The sequence below is a fragment of the Sturnira hondurensis genome, unplaced genomic scaffold (assembly GCF_014824575.4).
Source record: "Sturnira hondurensis isolate 20B ecotype Veracruz unplaced genomic scaffold, ASM1482457v3 Scaffold0015056, whole genome shotgun sequence".
In the NCBI taxonomy this organism is placed as follows: Eukaryota; Metazoa; Chordata; class Mammalia; order Chiroptera; family Phyllostomidae; genus Sturnira; species Sturnira hondurensis.
This window is the reverse complement of record NW_028087687.1, coordinates 2243670-2264952: the sequence shown is the minus strand read 5'-3', so window position 1 is coordinate 2264952 and position 21283 is coordinate 2243670. Positions and strand designations below refer to the sequence as shown.

The following is a 21283-nucleotide window of genomic DNA, read 5'->3' as shown; positions in this document are numbered from 1 at the left end:
AGACTACTTAAAAGAAAGAGTCAAAAGGATTAAAATTTGACAAGAATAAAATTTTTCAAAATATGAAATCAGCTCAAGATCAATTCAAAGGAACTTGAACATTTCAAACAAAAGCAGGACCACCAAGATGAGCATAGTTTTGCATGTAGAATAACTTATGGGGAAAAACAGACACTTGAATGTATAAGTTCTGATACACTATTGCTTTAAAAGGTGTCATTAATACACTATTTATCCCTTCAATTCAGCCATCAGGGCTTTGTGGTGGGTTATCCTGAAGGTTAGATATGAGCAGAGAGGAACTAGCTTTGATCCGTACTTTTCAACATCTCATAAAACTACCAATCATTTTTGTAGATAGTCAATGAAAGTCTAAGTGAATAGTCTGTTTTGCAACTTATGATATAATCTTAAGATGACATGAAAAACACAAAAGTTATGTTCCTAAGGGCAATATAAACTATGAAAGCAAACCAATTTAGTAAATATTGCTATTTACCTTAAGCTTATCATGGGATGTATATGGAGCTTCTGGGGCATAGATTCGGAAGATGTCAGCCAAACAACATGCTACAAGGAGACGCACATCTTTATTGGGATTCCTGAGGAAAAATTCAGATGCAAGATGCAACGCTAGTGGGAGATACTGCTGTTTTTCATCTTCTGAGTCCTGATCCATATCCATAAAAGTTTTTACTACCATCTGTAAAATATATGTTAGAAAAATATAATCAACTCCTGATATTTAGAAGTCAGTAGAGAATATACATACATATATATATATATATATATATATATATATATATATAATTTTAACACAAATGAGTAATTGATTAGTATCAGAGGATTCACATTTTTTGTAAATGATCATTAAGAATTTGGGTAAAGACATAAGCATGAAGAAATATCCATTTTGGGGTCACTCACAGACACATTACCCACATTTGCAGCAGATTTATGAAGAACATAAGACTCTTATTACTCATTTTACTTACTTATTTCTTTAAAAATTTTATTTATTTTGGAGAGAGGGGAAGGGAGAGAGAAAGCGAGGAAGAGAAACATCAATGTGTGGTTGTCTCTCACCTGGCCCTTAATGGGGACCTGGCCTGCAACTCAGGCATGTACCCTGACTGGGAATTGAACCCACGACACCCCGGCCCACAGCCTGTGCTCAATCCACTGAGCCATACCAGCTAGGGCTTATTACTCATTTTAAATCATCCCAGGTAAAGAGTTTTTGGCATCATGTGTACAACCAAATTCATTTGATATTTTACAATATCATCAATTATGTTTCTTTTATGTTTTATTTGTTTTAAATATTTTACTGATTTATGCTATTACAGTTGTCCCATTTTTCCCTTTATTTCTCTGAGCCCTGTACCCCACAACCCCCAGTTCACTTCCATGGATCATACATATAAGTTCTTTGGCTTCTACATTTCCCATGCTATTCTTAGCCTCCCCCTGTCTATTTTGTACCTACCATTTATGCTACTTATTCCCTGTACCTTTCCCCCCATTCCGCCCTCCCCCATTCCTCCTCCCTGTTGATAACCTCCATGTGATCTCCATTTCTGTGATTCTGTTTCTGTTCTACTTGTTTCCTTTTTGTTTTTGTTTTTTTAGATTTGGTTGTTGACAGTTGTAAGTTTTTTGCCATTTTACTATTCATTTTTTGATCTTTTTCTTAGACGAGTCCCTTTAACGTTTCATATAATAAGGGCTTGGTGATGATGAACTCCTTTAACTTGACCTTATCAGTGTTGACTTTATCTGCCCTCCCATTCTAAATGATAGGTTTGTTGGATAGAGTGATCTTGGATATAGGCGCTTGCCTTTCATGACTTCGAATACTTCTTTCCAGCCCCTTCTTGCCTGTAAGGTTTCTTTTGGGAAATCAGCTGAAAGTCTTATGGGAACTCCTTTGTAGGTGACTGTCTCCTTTTCTCTTGGTGCTTTTAAGATTCTCTCCTTGTCTTCCACCTTCATTAATGTAATTATGATGTGTCTTGGTGTGTGCTTCCTTGGGACTCTGAGCTTCCTGGACTTCCTGGAAGTCTATTTCCTTTGCCAGATTGGGGAAGTTCTTCTTCATTATTTGTTCAAATACATTTTTAATTTCTTGCTTTTCCTCTTCTCCTTCTGGCACCCCTGTGATTCAGATGTTGGAACATTAAAAGTTGTCCCATAGGTCCCTAAGCCTCTCCTCATTTTTTTGAATTCCTGTTTCTTCATTCTGTTCTGGTTGAATGTTTCTTTCTTCCCTCTGGTCCACACTGTTGATTTGAGTCCTGATTTCCTTCCCATCACTGTTGGTTACCTGTACATTTCCCTTTACCTCATTTTGCATAGCCTTCACCTTTTCCTCTATTTTGCGAACATACTCAACCATTTCTGTGAGCATCTCGATTACAGTGTTTTGAACTCTGCCTCTGATAGGTTGGCTATCTCTTCACCACTTTGTTGTATTTTTCCTGGAGCTCTGCACTGTTTTTTCATTTGGGCTATATTTCTTTGTCTTGGTACACCTGTTACATTATAAGGGGCAGAGTCTTAGGCATTCACTGGGGCAGGGCAATACACGTCACTGTGTTGTGGCTCTGTATCTGGGGGAGTGGTCTGAGAGGGGACAATGTCTCTTGCTCAGCTCTCAGCTGGCTTTGAGTAACTTCCTTTGCTACCCACAATCAAAATGGGCCCTTCTGGTGCTGATTCCTGGGTGGGTAGGTTTGTGTTTGTCCTAGGACCCTGTGGGTCCCTCCAAGGAACTCTTCTGTGAGTCTGGCAGTTTCTCCCACCATTGCAACCCCACAGGTTTTTTCAGTTAGAGGCTTTGAGGTTTTATTTTTCCAGGCTGGAACCTTGGGTTGCACGATCTGCCTCACTCCCCAATTTTCCTCTCAGTTTATCAGCATGCAAATGTGGGGAAAACTGCTCCACCAGCTACCGCAGGCCACCTCATTCTGTCCAATAGCCTCCACCTTGCTATGCATTCTTTCTGTCCCAGTTGCTTATCTCCACCTTTCCTACCTGCCTGGATGAATGTTTCTTCTTTAACTTCTTGGTTGTGGAACTTCCATACAGTTCAATTTTTTGGCAGTTCTGGTTTTTTTTTGTTTGTTTTTAAATTTGTTGTTCTTCTTTTGGTCCTTGGAGGAGGCACAGTGTAGCTACCTCCTCCTCCATATTGGCCAGAATCCTCTTTTATACTTTATTATCAAAGATGCCATGATTTAGGCTCCTTAAAACTGCTATTTTATTTTATACTTTAAGAGGTTTGCAATTCACAACAGAAAGCCCTGTTTAAATATATTTATGTAGCTGTACTTCTTTTTAAAAGCTTTAATTATAAAATAACCTCTCTTTGTTTATTGTTACAAAATTAACAAATGTACATTTTAGAATGGCTCTAAAGTGCAAAAAGTCTAATTTTAAAAATCCGTAATTGCTCAATGAGTATTTTATTTTGCTGGTTTATTTTCTCTGGTAAGATGCAAATAATTATACACTATTCTTTATTCATTTATTGAATCATGATTATTCCCTCAAGCCTTCAAATTTCTTTAAATAAAGCAGACTTTACCTAACCAGTCACCATTATAAAACACTGAATTTATCCATCTATTTCTATGCTGCCAAGACTTTTTATCATGTGTTGAAATTCATCAAATATTTTCTGTGCCTATTAAAGTGATCATTTTCCCACTGATTTTTTAATACCTGTCATAATATTTGTATATTGTTAGATGTGATTTGCTATTCATTATACAAGGTGGGGCAAAAGTAGGTTTATAGTTGTTTACATGGGAAATAATGTAACAGTAAATAACAATACATGAAGAAACTGTTTCACACAGAACTATAAACCTACTTTTGCCCCAGTATTGTTTCAGTTTTTGCTTTTATATTCATAAAATAAATTTAAAACTAGCTTCTTTTCTTAAGACAACCATGTTAATTTTAGGACTGAGGTTATAATGGCTTGAAACAAATTGGTAAGTGATTCTTTTTTTTCTATTTTATAAAAAGTTTGTAGTAAGACTGGTTTTACTGGATTCCCACCACAATTTCTTTATCCATTTCAGTGTTGATGGACACTTAAGTTGTTTTCATGTCTTGGCAATTATAAATAATGCTGCATATGTATGTGTGTATATACATACACACAATGAATTATTATTCTTCAGGTACAAAAATAATGAAATCTTGCTACTTGCAGTAACATGGATAGACCTTGAGGGCATTATGATAAGTGAAGTAAGTGAGACAGAAAAAAACAAGTACTGTATGATCTTTTTATACATGGAATCTTAAAAATAAAACTCTAAGCTCCTAGGTATAGAGAACAGACTGGTGGTCAATGGAGGTGGAGAGTGAGAGGTAGAAGAAATGAGTGAACTATTCCTAGTTTCTTCTTTCATTTAAATAAATTGAACAATTTATAATTTCAAAAAAGAAACAAAGAAATCCTGCACCTGAGCAGGAAAAAAAACCCAGCAACAACAATAAAAAATCAACATACTATTTCACTCAATTTCAACAAATTAAGTTATTTTTTGGGGAAAAATTCAGTATCATGTTTTTCTAATAAACCACTAGAAACTACTTGAAAATATAATTTGTCTTGCTCCTAACATGGTCAGTCAAGGTTAGTACTCTTTAATGAAGCAAGGTTATTGTTTAATATCTAAATTGTGTGGTATGGAAAAGTTAGATACTACACACCCACCATCCTCTTCCTGAACTCCAAACCCAATTATATTCTAAAGGCTCATTCTATCAGCCCCAAACCATTTAATAAGCATATGCTATAAAACTACACTTTAATAACTCCTGAAAGTTTCTAAGTTACAGGAAACGTTTTACTCCATTTCTACCTTAAAGATAACCAGTAGTGGTAGGGTTCTAAAAATAACCTGAATACTGACTGCAACATAGACAATCACAGAACCTGTTTTTAGTTTCAAGGGAAATTCCCAAGATCCTAAAATATTATGAGTAGTCTTAAAGGTTTATAGTCTAACACCTGCACTGAGGGTTCAGAGACTTTGACTTCTGGTTTTAACATAACCTTAGACGTTCTCTAACTTGGGTACTAGTGACATAGAAGGACAAAATGAGTGAAGGCAACACAACACAAACCAATGAATTACTCTACAGTTTGATCCTCATATAATATAGAAGATTTTCAATTCAGAAACAATATTTTTATAATTGAAGTATTTATAATAGTACTTATAGCTCTAACTTAATCAGTTCTTTCTATGTGCCAAGTAATATTTCAAGTAATTTAAATGTATATACTATTAACTCATCTAATACAATGATTCCTTGTAGGAAGATTAACATCCCCATTTAAAAGATGAGGAAACTAAGGATTAGTAGTTTATTCATGGTCATAAAAATTCAAATGCAGGCAATGTGATAACTACTCTTACCTACTTCTTACCACTCTTAATCTATATTATATATAGTGCAGCACAGTAGGGCAAGTGGTAATGCAAAATAACTAGAGAAAAACTCTAAAAAATAGAGCTATTTATTATATAGAGCAACAAATTTTGAGTACTGTTACTATTCAGTGATCACATTTCCAGGACAAATAAAAACCCCCACCTTTCTCACAATGTATTATAGTTGGTGAAAACAATGATAGAGAATTCAAATGGGAGCACATGGCACCTCAATAGGTGCCTTTAATATATTATTTTAACCAAGTGTTCTAGCTTTCCTTTTCCCTGATAAAAGCAGAACATTTGTTCTACTCTTAAAAAGACCAATCATCATTATTTAAGGTCTTTACTCAAAAATGCAATGAAAAGCAGTTGGCTTTTCTTAAGGCTAAATGAATTTCAATTTGGAAAAAAGAAAGAAAAAATGGGGCTCAAGCAAACAAGTTTATGTATTTTGTGGAGGGAAGCCAGATGGAATTAGTTATGGTACAAGCTGTGGGAGCCACAGGATAAGCAAGAGTAGGTTGAGGGAAATTCCCCAGGGGCAAGATGAAAAGGGGATGATGGGAAACAGTAGACAGTGACAGGGAAGTGAAACTGGGCAAAGGCTCCCTAAATCAGCTGCCAGAAAATACTTCTGCCCCAAAAAACTTAATGACTGCTAAAGAAAGGGAAAACCAAAAGTTGGCTCTTTGAAAACATCAATTAATAAGTCTTTAGCTAAATTCACCAAGATAAAAAAGAAAATTCAAATTACCAGATTCAGAAATGAAAGAAGGGATGTTACTACTGACCTGAAAAGGATTATGAAGGAAAACTACAGACACAAAGAAAAGCCCAGGCCCATATTTAATTCAGATTTACTGCTAATTCTACTGTACATTTTAAGAATACCAATTTCCCCCCCAACTTTTCCAAAAAATAAAAGATAATGAAACTTGTCCAATTCATTCTGAGGCCAATATTCACCTATTTCCAAAACCAGACTAAGATATCACAAGAAAATTATAGATTAGTATCTCTTATATATATATAGATGCAAAAATCTTCAATAAAATACTAGCAAAGCAAATCCAGTAACAAATAAACAGAATTATACACTATGACCAAGTGGGACTTACGTTAAGAATGCCAGGTTGGTTTATAACACTAGAAAAATCAATTAATGTAATACATATTAATAAAAAATCACATGATCTTAATAGATGTAGAAAAAGAATTTCACAAAATCCAACACCCTTTGATGATAAAAATACTCAAGAAACTTGGAACAGAAGGGAAATTTCTCAACACAATAGAGGGCATTTGTAAAAAATCCACAGCCAACATAATACGTAATGTGGAAGATTGGATCTTTTCCACTAAGAGGAGGAACAAGACTAGGGTGTTTGTTTTCACCACTTCTATTTAACAAAAAAACTGAAGGTTCTAGCCAGGGCAACTGGGCAAATAAAGGCAGACAGATGAGAAAAGACGCTCTCTCTCATAAGACAGAAAGCTGTACTTGAACAAGAATTAAATTAAAAAGTTATTTAAAAAAAAAGAGACGTTCTCTCTCTATTCACAGATTACATGATCTCCTAAGGAATCCACTGAAGCCAATTAGGATTACTAAATAAGTTTAGCAAAGTTCCAGAATACAAGATCAATACACAAAACTCAATAAAATTTCTAAATGTTTGGAATGAACAGTGTAAAAATGAAATTAATAAAACAACTTCATTTATAATAGCATCAAAGAATAAATTAGGAGAAATTTAACAAAATACATACATATGAAACTTAAAGTCCCAAAACTATAAAACAGTGTTGAAAGAAATAAAAGATCTACATAAATGGAGAGATATCCCATTTCATGGAGCAAAAGACTTAGCATTTTAAGATGGCAATAGCTGCCAAATGGATATTCAGCTCAATCCTCACCAGAATCCAAGCTGACTTCTTTGTAGAAACTGACACACTAATTCTAAAATTCAAATGGGGACTCCTAGCCAAGATGGAGGTGTAGGTGGAAACATTGTGCCTCTCGCACAACCAAGTTTAAAGACAACAAAGTTCTAGTAACAAAAACGCAACCAAAACACAGAAAATTGAACTGTACGGAAGTCTGACAACAATGAACCATTCAGCCAGACCGGTAAGAGGGGCAGAGTCAGTGGCTGGCGGAGCAGGGTTGGGCAGGAAAGATCGGCCAGAGGAACCCAGGAGCACAGGTGGTGGTTGGCAGATCCCAGGTGTGGGGTGGCAACAGGCAGACCCAGTGGGGGCACAAGGCAGCTGGCTGACTGTGGTCACAAATTCACACTCAGATAAACCAGGCAAAGGAACAAGCAGTGAGTCAGACCACACAAGCTAGGGCCCCAACCACGGGGCAGGGGGGGGTGGGGAGCCTAAAAACACCAATTTGAAAAACTCTGAAGGTCGATGTTTCGGGAGAAGCTCCCAGGCTCACAGAGAGTTTGTTGGAGACGCCCACAGGGTCCTGGAGGGTGCACAGGCCCACACACTCAGGAGCCAGCACCAGGGGGGCCCGGTTTGCTTGCGAGAAACAGCAGAGGGGACTGAAATCTGAGAAAGAGCAGAACAAACATCATTGCCCCTGTCTGACCCCACCCCCACATACAGCTTCACAACCCAGCAACTGAGTTGCCCCGCCCTGGTGAACACCTAAGGCTCCACCCCTCATGCATAACAGGCACAAAGAGACCAAAATATTATGGCTCAAGAAAAACAGCTCAAAGCCCCAGAGCCAATACTTCTAAGCAACCAAGAGATAGCCAACCTATCACATACACAGTTCAGAACACTGGTGATCAGGATGCTCACAGAACTGGGTTGATTTTAGTCACAAATTAAAAGAACAAATGAAGGCTAAACTAATTGAAATGAAGGGAAATGCACAGGAAACCAATAGTGATGGAAAGGAAACTGGGACTCAACTCAAGGGAGTGGACCAAAAGGAAGAAAAAAATGACCAAAGAGAAAAGAATGAAGAAACAATTCAAAAAAAATGAGGAGAGGCTTAGGAACCTCCAGGACATCTTTAAATGCTCCAACATCCAAATTATAGGGGTACCAGAAGAGGAAGAGTGACAAAGATAAGTGAAAAACTTATTTGAACAAATAATAAAGGATAACTTCCCCAATCTGGCATAGGAAATAGACTTCCAGGAAGTCCAGGAAGCTCAGAGAGTCCCAAAGAAGTTGGACCCAAGAAGGAACACACCAAGACACATCATAATTACACTAGCCAAGGTTAAAATGAAGGAGAGAATCCTAGAAGCAGCAAGAGATCAGGGGACAGTCACCTACAAAGGACTGCCCATCAGCTGATTTCTCAGTGAGAAATTTCTCACTGTCAGCTGATTTCTCAAGAGAGACCTTACAGGCAAGAAGGGGCTGGAAAGAAGTATTCCAAGTCATGAAATCCAAAGACCTACATCCAAGATTGCTCTATCCAGCAAAGCTATCATTTAGAATGGAAGGGCACATAAAGTGCTTCTCAGATAAGGTCAAGTTCAAGGAGTTCATCATCACCAAGCCCTTATTATATGAAATGTTAAAGGGACTTATCTAAGAAAAAGAAGATAAAAAATATGAACAGTGAAAGGACAGGAAACTCACAGTTATTAACAGCCACACCTAAAACAAAAGCAAACTAAGAGGACAGCTAGATCAGGAGCGGAACCATAGAAAGGAGATCACATGGAGGATCAGCAACGGGGGATTGGGAGGAGAAGAAGCAGGGAGAAGGTACAGAGAATAAGTAGCATAGACGGTAGGTAGAAAATAGACAGAGGGGGAGGGCAAGAATAGTATGGGAAATATAGAATCTAAAGAACTTGTGACACATGGACATAAACTAAAGGGGGGGAATGATGGGGGAGGTGGTGTGCAGGGTGGAGGGGAATGAAGGGGGGAAATGGGACAACTGTAATGGCATAATCAATAAAATATATTAAAAAGAAAAAAGATAAAATAAAATTCAAATGGAAGAGCTATAACAATCCTGAATAAGAACAAAGTAGGAAGATTCACATTTCCTGATTTCAAAACTACAAAGCAACAGTAACCAAGACAGCGGAAAGGTCTTATCACAAGAAAAAAAACATTTAAAAAAATCTATGCAAGATAATGGATGTTAATTAAACTTACTGAGGTAATCATTTCACAATGTGTGAAGTCATTTTGTGGTACATCTCAAACTTATATACTGTTATATGTCAATTATATCTAAATAAAGCTAGTGGAAAAAAACAATGTGGCTCTGGCCCAAGGATAGACATTAAAATCAATGGAATAGAATTAAGAGTACAGAAATAAATCCATATACCAACAGTCAGCTCATTTTCTACAAGGGTGACAAAGCCATCCAAAAGGGAAAGAATTTTCTTTTCTATAAATGGTGCTAAGGAAAGAACAGCCATTGCAATAATAAATGGTGCTGAGATAACTGTACATCCACATGCAGTAAAAGAAACTTGGACCCTTACCTCATACCATTTATAAAAGTTAACAATTTTTTATCAATTTCAATTTTTAAACAATTTGATCAAAACAGATCAGACCTAAATGTCAGAGTTAAAACTTAAAACTGTTCAAAGAGGCACAAATCTGTGACTATAATTTAGGCAATGGTTTCTTAGATGTGACACCCAAAGTGTAAATGACAAAAGAAAAAAAAATATTGAACTTCACCAAGATAAAAAACATTTGTACCTCAAATGACACCATCAAGAAAATAAAAAGACAACCCAAACAATATGAGAAAATTTCTACAAATCATATACCTGAGCCCTGGCTGGTGTGGCTCAGTGGATTGAGTACCAGCCAGTACCCATAGGGTCGCTGGTTTGATTCCCACTGCAGGGCAGGGAAGAGGCAACCACACATTGATGTTTCTCTCTCTCTTTCTCCCTACATTCCCCTCTCTCTAAAAAATAAATAAAATATTAAACAAACAAAAAACATATCATATACCTGATAAGGAACTTGTATCTAGAATATATGAAACTTTTAAAATTCAATACTAAAAATACAACCAAATATAAAAATGGGCAAGGCATCTGAATAAATATAGCTCCAAAGACGATATACAAATGGCCATAAGCTCATGAAAAAAATTCTGACATCGTTTGTCATTGGGAAAACACATATCAAAACTACAATGTAATACTACTTCACACCCAGTAGGGTGGCTAGAATCAAAGCCTGAAAATTACAAGTGTTGTCAAGGATGTGGAGAAATTGGAAACCTCATACACTACAACTGAGAACATAAATTGGTGTGCACACACACTTTGGAAAAGTATGTCAGTTCCTCAAAAGACTAAACAGTTACCATATGACCCAACAATTCTACTCATATAAGCAAATGAAATTAAAATGTCCATTTATATTAAGTTTGATGGCTGAACTAAGGTATGTTGATGGAGATCAGAATACTGTCTCCCTCTGGAAAGGGAACATAAGGCAGCCTACCGGAATGCCAGAAATGTTATACATCATGACCTGGATAATGATTATGTGTGCATACATATATAAAAATTAATAGAATGTCACAATTAAGGCGTATTCATTTCATATAAATTAAATACGTATTTTAAGAAGATGTAGAACACACACAGCTAAAGCCACATAGGATCTCCCACTCTCTGTGACTACATTTTTCGGGCTGTACCTGTGGTTGAAAATATCAGAAGAAAAGGTTAGTAAGCTTGAAAATAAACTAATAGGAATTATTTGATTTGAAAAACACACAGGCAAATGGTTGAAATAAGTTACAGAGCTCCAGAGACCTGAAAACAATATAAAAAAATCTAACGTATTTGTAATTGTATCCTAGAAAGAGAAAATAGGCAGAAAAAAATCCCTTTGAGATATGATGACCAAAAATCTCCCAAATTTGGTGACAGACAAATTTATAAATCCAAGAAGCTCAGTGGTTCCAAAGGAGGACAAATATGGGAGAAATATACACCCTATTTCTCCCATAATAATACATAATAAAACTGCTGAAAAAATGAAAGAAAAAGGAAAAGCAGCTAGAAAGAAAATGACACATTACATATAAGAGAACAAAAATACATACTGTTTTAAGTTCTACTTAATGTTGACAGGCTCTATGACTTTAAACAAAATGACATAAAACAAAACTAATTTTACCATAGGCTAATTGGTAAAAAAAAAAACCCAAACAATAATTAAATTCTTATGACATTTTATTCACATTATAACAAAGCAACATTGAAGAAAAGGATGTTATTCAAGGACCTACTATATCACTGACTTTTCATCAGAAACACTGGAGAAGACAAAACAGTGGAATTACATCTTTAAAGCACTAAAACTGTCAACTCAGAATTTTATATTCAAAATGTAACATCCTTTAAAAATAAAGGTTAGATAAGCATATTCAGACAAATGATAGTAATGTTTAAGCACCCGTTAAAATGCATTAAATAGCCCTGGCTGGTGTGACTCAATGGACTGAGCACTGGCCTGCAGATCAAAAACTTGCAGATTTGATCCCCAGTCAGAGTACACGCCTGGGATGCAGGCTGGGTCTCCAGTTAGGGGTGTGCAAGAGGCAACCAATTGATGTTTCTCTTGCACACAGATGTTTCTCTCCCTTTCTCCCTTTTTTCCCCCTCTCTAAATATAAATAAATATTTTAACTCATCAAATAAAACAAAAAACTCATCAAATAGTACAATTAATATGTGCATTTCATCACTCAGTAAATTTCATTCTCCCATACACAGCAAAACCAGTTCAGCCAGATAAGAACTGATTTAATCCCTCACACTAGCAACCTGACAAGGGAAGAGATATGTTTACTTTTGTATGTAGTATTATTTGTCTCAGTCTGTTTTATATTTTATTTTTAAAATATATTTTACTAGCCCTGGCTGGTGTAGCTCAGTGGATTGAGCACAGGCCTGTGAACCACAAGATTGCAGTTCGATTCCCAGTCAGGGCACAAGCCTGGGTTGCGGGCCAGTTCCCAGCAGGGGACTCATGAGAGGCAACCATACATTGATATTTCTCTCCTTCTCTTCCCCTCTAAAGATAAATAAATAAAATCTTAAAAAAATAAATATATTTTATTGATTGTGCCATTATAGTTGTCCCATTTCCCCCCTTCATTCCCCTCCACCCTGCACATCCCTCCCCAACCATTCCCCTCTTTAGTTCATGTCCATGTGTCACAAGTTCTTTAGATTCTATATTTCCCATACTATTCTTGCCCTCCCCCCTGTCTATTTTCTACCTACCGTCTATGCTACTTATTCTCTGTACCTTCTCCCTGCTTCTTCTCCTCCCAATCCCCCGTTGCTGATCCTCCATGTGATCTCCTTTCTATGGTTCCGCTCCTGATCTAGCTGTCCTCTTAGTTTGCTTTTGTTTTAGGTGTGGCTGTTAATAACTGTGAGTTTCCTGTCCTTTCACTGTTCATATTTTTTATCTTCTTTTTCTTAGATAAGTCCCTTTAACATTTCATATAATAAGGGCTTGGTGATGATGAACTCCTTGAACTTGACCTTATCTGAGAAGCACTTTATGTGCCCTTCCATTCTAAATGATAGCTTTGCTGGATAGAGCAATCTTGGATGTAGGTCTTTGGATTTCATGACTTGGAATACTTCTTTCCAGCCCCTTCTTGCCTGTAAGGTCTCTTTTGAGAAATCAGCTGACAGTGAGAAATTTCTCACTGAGAAATCAGCTGATGGGCAGTCCTTTGTAGGTGACTGTCCCCTGATCTCTTGCTGCTTCTAGGATTCTCTCCTTCATTTTAACCTTGGCTAGTGTAATTATGATGTGTCTTGGTGTGTTCCTTCTTGGGTCCAACTTCTTTGGGACTCTCTGAGCTTCCTGGACTTCCTGGAAGTCTATTTCCTGTATTTTTTTTTTTAAATACATAACATCTGCCCTGGCTGATGTAGCTCAGTGGATTGAGTGCAGGCCTGGGAACCAGAGGATCACGGTTTGATTCCCAATCATGCCTTGGTTGCAGGCCAGTTCCCAGCGGGGGACACAGGAGAGGCAACCATACATTGATATTTCTCTCCCTTTCTCTCCTTCCCTTCCCCTCTAAAGATAAATAAATAAATAAAATTTAAAAATGTAATTGTTTAAAAAAACCCATAATATCCAACATCAAGTTAAAAGTGGGTAGGACTGGGGGGGTGGGTGTCCATTTTCCAGAAAAATAAATCAACAGAAACAAACCCAAAGATGGCTCAAATGCCAAAGCTATCAGACACAAACAGATGCTCCTTGACTTATGATGGGATTACATCACAATAAACCCATTATAAATAGAAAATATCATATATTAAAATGAGTTTCATTGATACTGGCAATTTCACTGCATCACTGATTCACTTATCCTTTAAAATGATTGAGATTATCCACTGTGAAAGTCCTGACTAATCTGTGATGGCCTTACTGCCTTGCCACCTTCATGCTGGGCAATTTTCTTCAGTTTCGTCTCAAGTAATTGCCCTTCTCTTTCTTCTCCCCAGAAGCAAAAAGATATAAGTGGGAGTTTTAGAGACATGATGGGATTTGAACACAATAGTACAATATCCAAAAAACAATGGCAAAACAGTACACTGTACATTATCAGTTGTTTCCTCTGTGTGATTGCATGGCTGGGACCTGTGGCTTGCTGCTGCCACCCAGTATCACAAGAGCGTATCCTATGGCATATTACTAGCCTGGAAAAAGATCAAAATGCAATTTTACACTGTCTCCTGATTGTACATTGCTTTTTTCACCACTGTAAAGTTAAAAAATCTTAAGTTGAACCATCGTGAGTCAGGGACCATAAACAACTATAATTAATACATTAAAATATATAGGGAATACCCTGGCTGGTGTAGCTCAGTGGATTGGGCACAGGCTGCAAACCAGGTTCCCAGTGGGGGCCATGTGTGAGGCAACCACACATTCACGTCTCTCTCCCTCTCTTTCTCCCTTTCTCCCTCCCTTCCCCTCTCTCTAAAAATAAATAAATAAATAAAATTTTAAAATAAAAAAATATATAGGGGAAAGGTAGACAACAGGCATTAACAATGGGGAATTTCAGCACAGAAATGGAACTACATACATTAAATTGTTGAACACTATCAAACAGACCGGAAACACTCCAGGAAAAGAGAGAAAAAATGGTAAGAAATATTTGAAGAGATACTGGTTGAGTGTTTTTCAATAATAATGAAAGATAAACTCAGAGAAACCCAAACAATAAAAATACAAGAAATACACAAAAGACACATCAGGGTCAAAAAGGGGGATAATATAGCAGGTACCCAGAAAAGTAAGTAATCTCTCTCACTAAGGGATACAGCAATTTACTTCTTGAAATGTTCTATTTAATTACCATCATATATTTCAAGCACTGCCCATTTGCAAATAATTAAAGTAAAATGTTAAGTAATAAAGCCACAGGATGATTCAGAAATCCCACAGGAATGACATCATGTGTTAATAAGAATGATTAGTTTTAGAGAGCCACATTTAAAATGCAAAACAGATCAATGTTATCCACCCTCCTTTTCTGGAAAAAGTAAAATGCTGATTAGTAAAATATATATATATCAACTATTAATTCAACTTATTTATTTTAAGAATTTATTTATTTATTTTTAGAGAGAGAGGAAGGGAGGGTGAAAGAGAAGGGGAGAAACATCAGTGTGTGGTTGCTGCTCACATGCCCCAACTGGGGACCTGGCTCGAAACCCAGGTATGTGCCTTGACTGGAAATAGAACCAGTGGCCCTTTGGTTTCCAGGCAGGCCCTTAATCCACTGAACCACACCTTCAGGACTCAACTCCAAAATTTTTTTAAACCCCAACATGCTGTATTTCTAGCAGTCAACACAAATTAGGAAGACTAGAATATTATCAGATTTCATTGGAAACCCAGAATGTTAGATTTCAGTAGTAAATAAACCCATTAAAGGAACTTGTAACCTACTACCTTTAGAGACTATTTTTGTTAAATTACATTTTTATAACTATAGTCAAACTGTCTAACAGAATTGCAGATTAACAGAGTTGTAAATAATAGATTGCCACCAGATTAGGTAAAAGGTCATGGTATACATAGTCCCATGATTTCCAAATAAACTCAAATGTTTTCAGATTAAAGCTAAATTTAAAATAATAAGGAAATGATATTTGTTTCTGGGAAGAATTTTAACTTAAAATAAACATCCTATAACTAATTTTAGAAACCCTTTTCAGATAAAATTTTTGAAAATAGTTAATATGAAATTTAGCAATAAGGAAAGTAAAATATATTTCTGGGATTCTCAGTGCATATTGTTTGTATCAAGATCACCTAAAGCACTTATTTAAAATTCAGGGGAAGAGACTTCCACCAAGATGGAGGCATAGGTGTAAACACTGTGCCTTCTCCCACAACCAAGTTTGAACACAACAAAGGTTTGGAGAACTAGGACATACCCAAAGACCAGAAAACGGAATTATATGGAAGTCCGACAACTACGAACCATTCAACTGGGACGGTAAGAGAGGTGGAGCCAGCAGCGGAGCTGGGTCTGGCAGGACAGATCCCCCGACCTAGGCGCGCAGGCAGCCCGGAACCAGTCGGGGTGTGGGGCAGACTGACCACGGTCGCACATTCGCCCACAGTGAGACGGACCAAACAGGCCCCAGAGGGCGAACCCAGTGGTGCAGGGCTGACGGCAGTGGCACACTCGTGTGCAGTGGAACGAAATGCGAGGGCCTGGTGACAGTGGTGGCTGCGGCACCGGGGCTGCGGTGGCAGACGGGAAGCAATTGTCCCTCTTTGACCAGGCCCCCACATACAACGTCACAACCCAGTGACTTAGTTGCCCTGCTCTAGTGAACACTTTAGGGCTCTGATCCTGCTACAGAACAGGCACGAACAGCCCAAAAGATGGTGCAAGAAGAACTCAAAGCCCCAGAGCCAATAACTCTAAGCGACCAGGAAATAGGGAACCTCTCAGATGCACAATTCAAGACACTGGTGATCAGGATGCTCTCAGAACTGGTTGATTATAGTCACAAATTAGAGGAACACATGAAGGCTAAACTAATTGAAATGAAGGGAGATGCACAGGAAACCAATAGTGATGGAAAGGAAACTGGGACTCAAATTAATGGAATGGACCAGAAGGAAGAACAAAACATCCCACCAGAAAGGAATGAAGAAATGAGAATTCAAAAAAATGAGGAGAGGCTTAGGAACCTCCAGGACATCTTTAAACATTCCAACATCTGAATTATAGGGGTACCAGAAGGGGGAAAGAAACAGCCACGAGTGGAAAACGTATTTGAACAAATAATAAAGGAGAACTTCCCCAGTCTGGCAAAGGAAATAGACTTCCAGGAAATCCAGGAAGCTCAGAGAGTCCCAAAGAAGTTGGACCCAAGAAGGAACACACCAAGGCACATCATAATTACATTAGCCAAGACCAAAATGAAGGAGAGAATCCTAGAAGCAGCAAGGGATAAGGGGACAGTCACCTACAAAGGAGTACCCATCAGACTGTCAGCGGATTTCTCAAAAGAGACCTTACAGGCAAGAAGGGGCTGGAAAGAAGTATTCCAAGTCATGAAATCCAAAGACCTACAGCCAAGATTGCTTTATCCAGCAAAACTTTCATTTAGAATGGAAGGACAGATAAAGTGCTTCTCAGATAAGGTCAAGTTCAAGGAGTTCATCATCACCAAGCCCTTATTATATGAAATGCTAAAGGGACTTATATAAGAAAGTGATGATGAACAATATTAACAGTGAAAGGACAGGAAACACACAGTTATTAACAACCACACCTAAAACAAAAGCAAACCAAGAAGACAGCTAGATCAGGAGTGGAACCATAGAAATGAAGAACACATGGAGGGTTAGAAACAGGGGGGTGCGAGGGGGAGAAGGGGGGAGAAGGCACAGAAAATAGCATAGATGGTAGGCAGAAAATAGATAGGGGGGAGGGCGAGAATAGTGGGGGAAATATAGAATCCAAAGAACTTGAGACACGTGGTTATAAACTAAGGGGGGGAGAATGGTGGGGGAGGGAGGGTGTGGGTGGAGGAGATTGAAGGGGGGGAATAGAACAACTGTAATGGTATAATCAATAAAATATATTAAAAAAAACAAACAAAAAAATAAAATAAAATTCAGGGGATAATGCAGAAATTGAGCCCACAGCCAAATTACTACATTTGTTTGGGGGAGGGGGAGATTAACAGGTATCTGATTCTTAACAAAAGTACCAGTTGATATTTAATAACTCTCAAAATCTTAGAACCACTCATCTAGATGAGAGCATGCTGAGTATCTTCAAGATTTTGTATTTTAGGTGAATGCAAATAAGAAAAGTAAAAATAAGGAACACTAAGAGGACAATAAATCTAACTTTGCTAGAAAACATAAGCAATATGTAAATAATAAGCATTTGGGATCTTGCATGCTTAAAAAACATAGTATAGGATGGGGGGAGGGACAAATAAGCAGAACCCAGATGATTTTTAGGGTGAAAGTACTCTGTGTGTAGTAATTATTTGTCCAAACCCATGGAGTGCATACCAAGAGTTAAACCTAATGTAAACTACGGACTTTGGATGATTATCATGTGTCAATGTAGGTTCATCATTGGCAACAAAGATACCATTCTGGAGAATGACAGTAATAATGGGGAAGCCACACATGTATGGGGAAAAGGAGTATATACCTTTGAAATGCCAATACTTTCCCCTCAAATTTGTTATGAAACTAAAACTGTTTTAAAAATAACATTTTAAAACAAAAGTTTTAAAGGATTACTTAATGACATGGATATACTCACACTATGCTGTTTCATGAAAATCAATACATTTACAATGTAAATAAAAATTTTTTAAAATATATTTTATTGATTATACCATTACAGTTGTTGTTCTATTCCCCCTCTTCATTCCCCCCCACCCTGCACACCCCCTCCACCATTCCCCCCCTTCAGTTTATGACCACGTGTCTCAAGTTCATTAGATTCTATATTTCCTATACTATTCTTGACCTCCCCCCTATCTATTTTCTACCTACCGTCTATGCTACTTATTCTCTGTACATTCTCCCCCCTTCTCCTCCTCCCACTCCCCTGTTGCTAACCCTCCATGTGTTCTTCATTTCTATGGTTCCACTCCTGATCTAGCTGTCCTCTTAGTTTGCTTTTGTTTTAGTTGTGGTTATTGATAACTGAGTTTCCTGTCCTTTCACTGTTCATATTTTTTATCTTCTTTTTCTTAGATAAATCCCTTTAACATTTCATATAGTAAGGGCTTGGTGATGATGAACTCCTTGAATTTGATCTTATCTGAGAAGCACTTTATGTGCCCTTCCATTCTAAATGAAAACTTTGCTGGATAGAGCAATTTGGATGTAGGTCTTTGGATTTCATGACTCGGAATACTTCTTTCCAGCCCCTTCTTGCCTGTAAGGTCTCTTTTGAGAAATCAGCTGACAGTCTGATGGGCAATCCTTTGTAGGTGACTGTCCCCTTATCTCTTGCTGCTTCTAGGATTCTCTCCTTCATTTTAATCTTGGCTACTGTAATTATGATGTGCCTTGGTGTGTTTCTTCTTGGGTCCAACTTCTTCGGACCTTCCTGAGCTTCCTGGATTTCCTGGAAGTCTATTTCCTATGCCAGACTGGGGAAGTTATCCTTTATTATTTGTTCAAATATGTTTTCCACTCGTGGCTGTTTCTTTTCCCCTTCTGGTACCCCTATAATTCAGATGCTGGAACGTTTAAAGATGTCCTGGAGGTTCCTAAGCCTCTCCTCATTGTTTTGAATTCTCATTTCTTCATTCCTTTCTGGTGGGATGTTTTGTTCTTCCTTCTGGTCCATTCCATTAATTTGAGTCCCAGTTTCCTTTCCATCACTATTGGTTTCCTGTGCATCTCCCTTCATTTCAATTAGTTTAGCCTTCATGTGTTCCTCTAATTTGTGACTATAATCAACCAGTTCTGAGAGCATCCTGATCACCAGTGTCTTGAATTGTGCATCTGAGAGGTTCCCTATTTCCTGGTCGCTTAGAGATATTGGCTCTGGGGCTTTGAGTTCTTCTTGAGCCATATTTTGGACTGTTTGTGCCTGTTACTTATGAGGAGTGAAGCCCTAGGTGTTCACCAGGGTGGGGCAACTCAGTTGCTGGGTTGTGATGCTGTCTGTGGGGGCGGGGTCAAAGGAAAGCAATGGTGGTCCCCTCTGCCTCCTCCCGCTGCTGGGGCCGCTTGGTCCGTCTCACTGCTCACTCCTTTGCTGGGTTTATATGCACGCTCGAATGTGCAACCGCACTCAGCCTGCCCCACACCCTCACTGGGTCCACGATGCTACCCCGGCTGCCTGGGCACCTGGATCGCCTGGGTCGGGGGATCCTTCCTGCCTGACCCTTCTCTGCTGCTGGCTCCACCCCTCTTACTGGTCCCAGTTGAATGGTTCATTGTTGTCGGTCTTCCATATAGTTCAGTTTTCTGTTCTTTGGCTACGTCTTTGTTAACTAAACCTTTGTTGTATTCAAACTTGGTTGTGGGAGAAGGCACAGTGTTTCTACCTACGCCTCCATCTTGGCAGAAAAATAAAATTTTAAATGTTATTAAAAATTGGGAATATACTCTTTGGGTGATGATGACACGTTCATGTTGGTCCATGGACTGAAATACATCCATTGCTCTGGTAATGGATGTGAAGTGCTGACATAAGAGGCAAGGCAAGGGGGGAGGCAGGGAGTTGCTGGGAACTCTGTACTTCCCACTTAATTTTGCTGTGATGTGAACTGCTCTAAAAAATTAGCACCTAGTAAAAAAAAGCATTAACAATGGAATAATAAATAAGAAAGTACAGAAGGACACAAAGAACAATTGAGATAGCAGCAGTTATATAAGGACACCACTTTGCTTCTGGAAGGAGTTTAAGCCATGTTTAGGCATATCACTCTTCAGTTCAAATGCCTGAGCAATTTTTTTAAATTCAAATTTCTTTCTTTTTCATTTAAGGACTTAATTATAATAAAAAAGATGATAAAATAATGATTAAAGGATGGAATTGAATATAGGAGACCAAATTATATAATATCACTCCCAAGAGATCTAAAACCAATTTTACTTTATTACTACTTTCTTCAAAGCTATTTAGGTAGATGGTTTGAGAAGAAAATAATTTTCTAAACTTCTCCCAGAAACCAAGTAGTCTCCTTATATACACCGAATCAATCCTTATGAATCTCAAGTTAAACACTTTAAATCGATTTTCTTTTTGCAGATGAAGAACTCATCTCTACTTATTTTATAGTAGCTACGTGAAGGATATTTAACTCAACAAATGTTTGAAATTACATGGCCACTGAATTTAATTTTCAAGTATTAAACTTAACAAAATACTTTGGCATCAGTGTACTTAGAATTCCCTCCACAGAAATTCTAGTAAATTTTGGAAAAACACACACTGATTAGGTTCCACTTATGGGTGAAATTATATGGGATTTGTCTTTCACCACCTGGATTATTTCACTCAACATAATGCTCTCCAGTTCCATCCATGCTGTTGGGAAGGGTAGGAGTTCCTTGTTTCTTTCTGCTGCATAGAATTCCATTGTGTAAATGTACCATCGTTTTGTTATCCACTCATCTACTGATGGGCACTTAGGCTGCTTCCAGCACTTGGCTATTGTAAATTATCTCACCTATAAGTGGAACCTAATCAACAAAACAAACAAACAAGCAAGCAAAATATAGCCATTATATTTTGAGGCACTGAAATAAAGAACAAACTGACAGTAACCAGAGGG

At 37.8% G+C, this 21283-nt stretch overlaps 1 protein-coding gene across 5 annotated transcripts in view; it reads right to left on the bottom strand.

Moving 5' to 3' along the window:
• PDS5A (PDS5 cohesin associated factor A) overlaps window positions 1-21283 on the bottom strand; it is a 129831-nt gene that overhangs the window by 87975 nt on the left and 20573 nt on the right. For all 5 annotated transcript variants that reach the window (XM_037064301.1, XM_037064304.1, XM_037064305.1 and 2 more), the window contains exon 3: window positions 500-703. In XM_037064301.1, the coding sequence (XP_036920196.1) occupies window positions 500-703 (204 nt within the window). The remainder of the gene's footprint in view (window positions 1-499; window positions 704-21283) is intronic.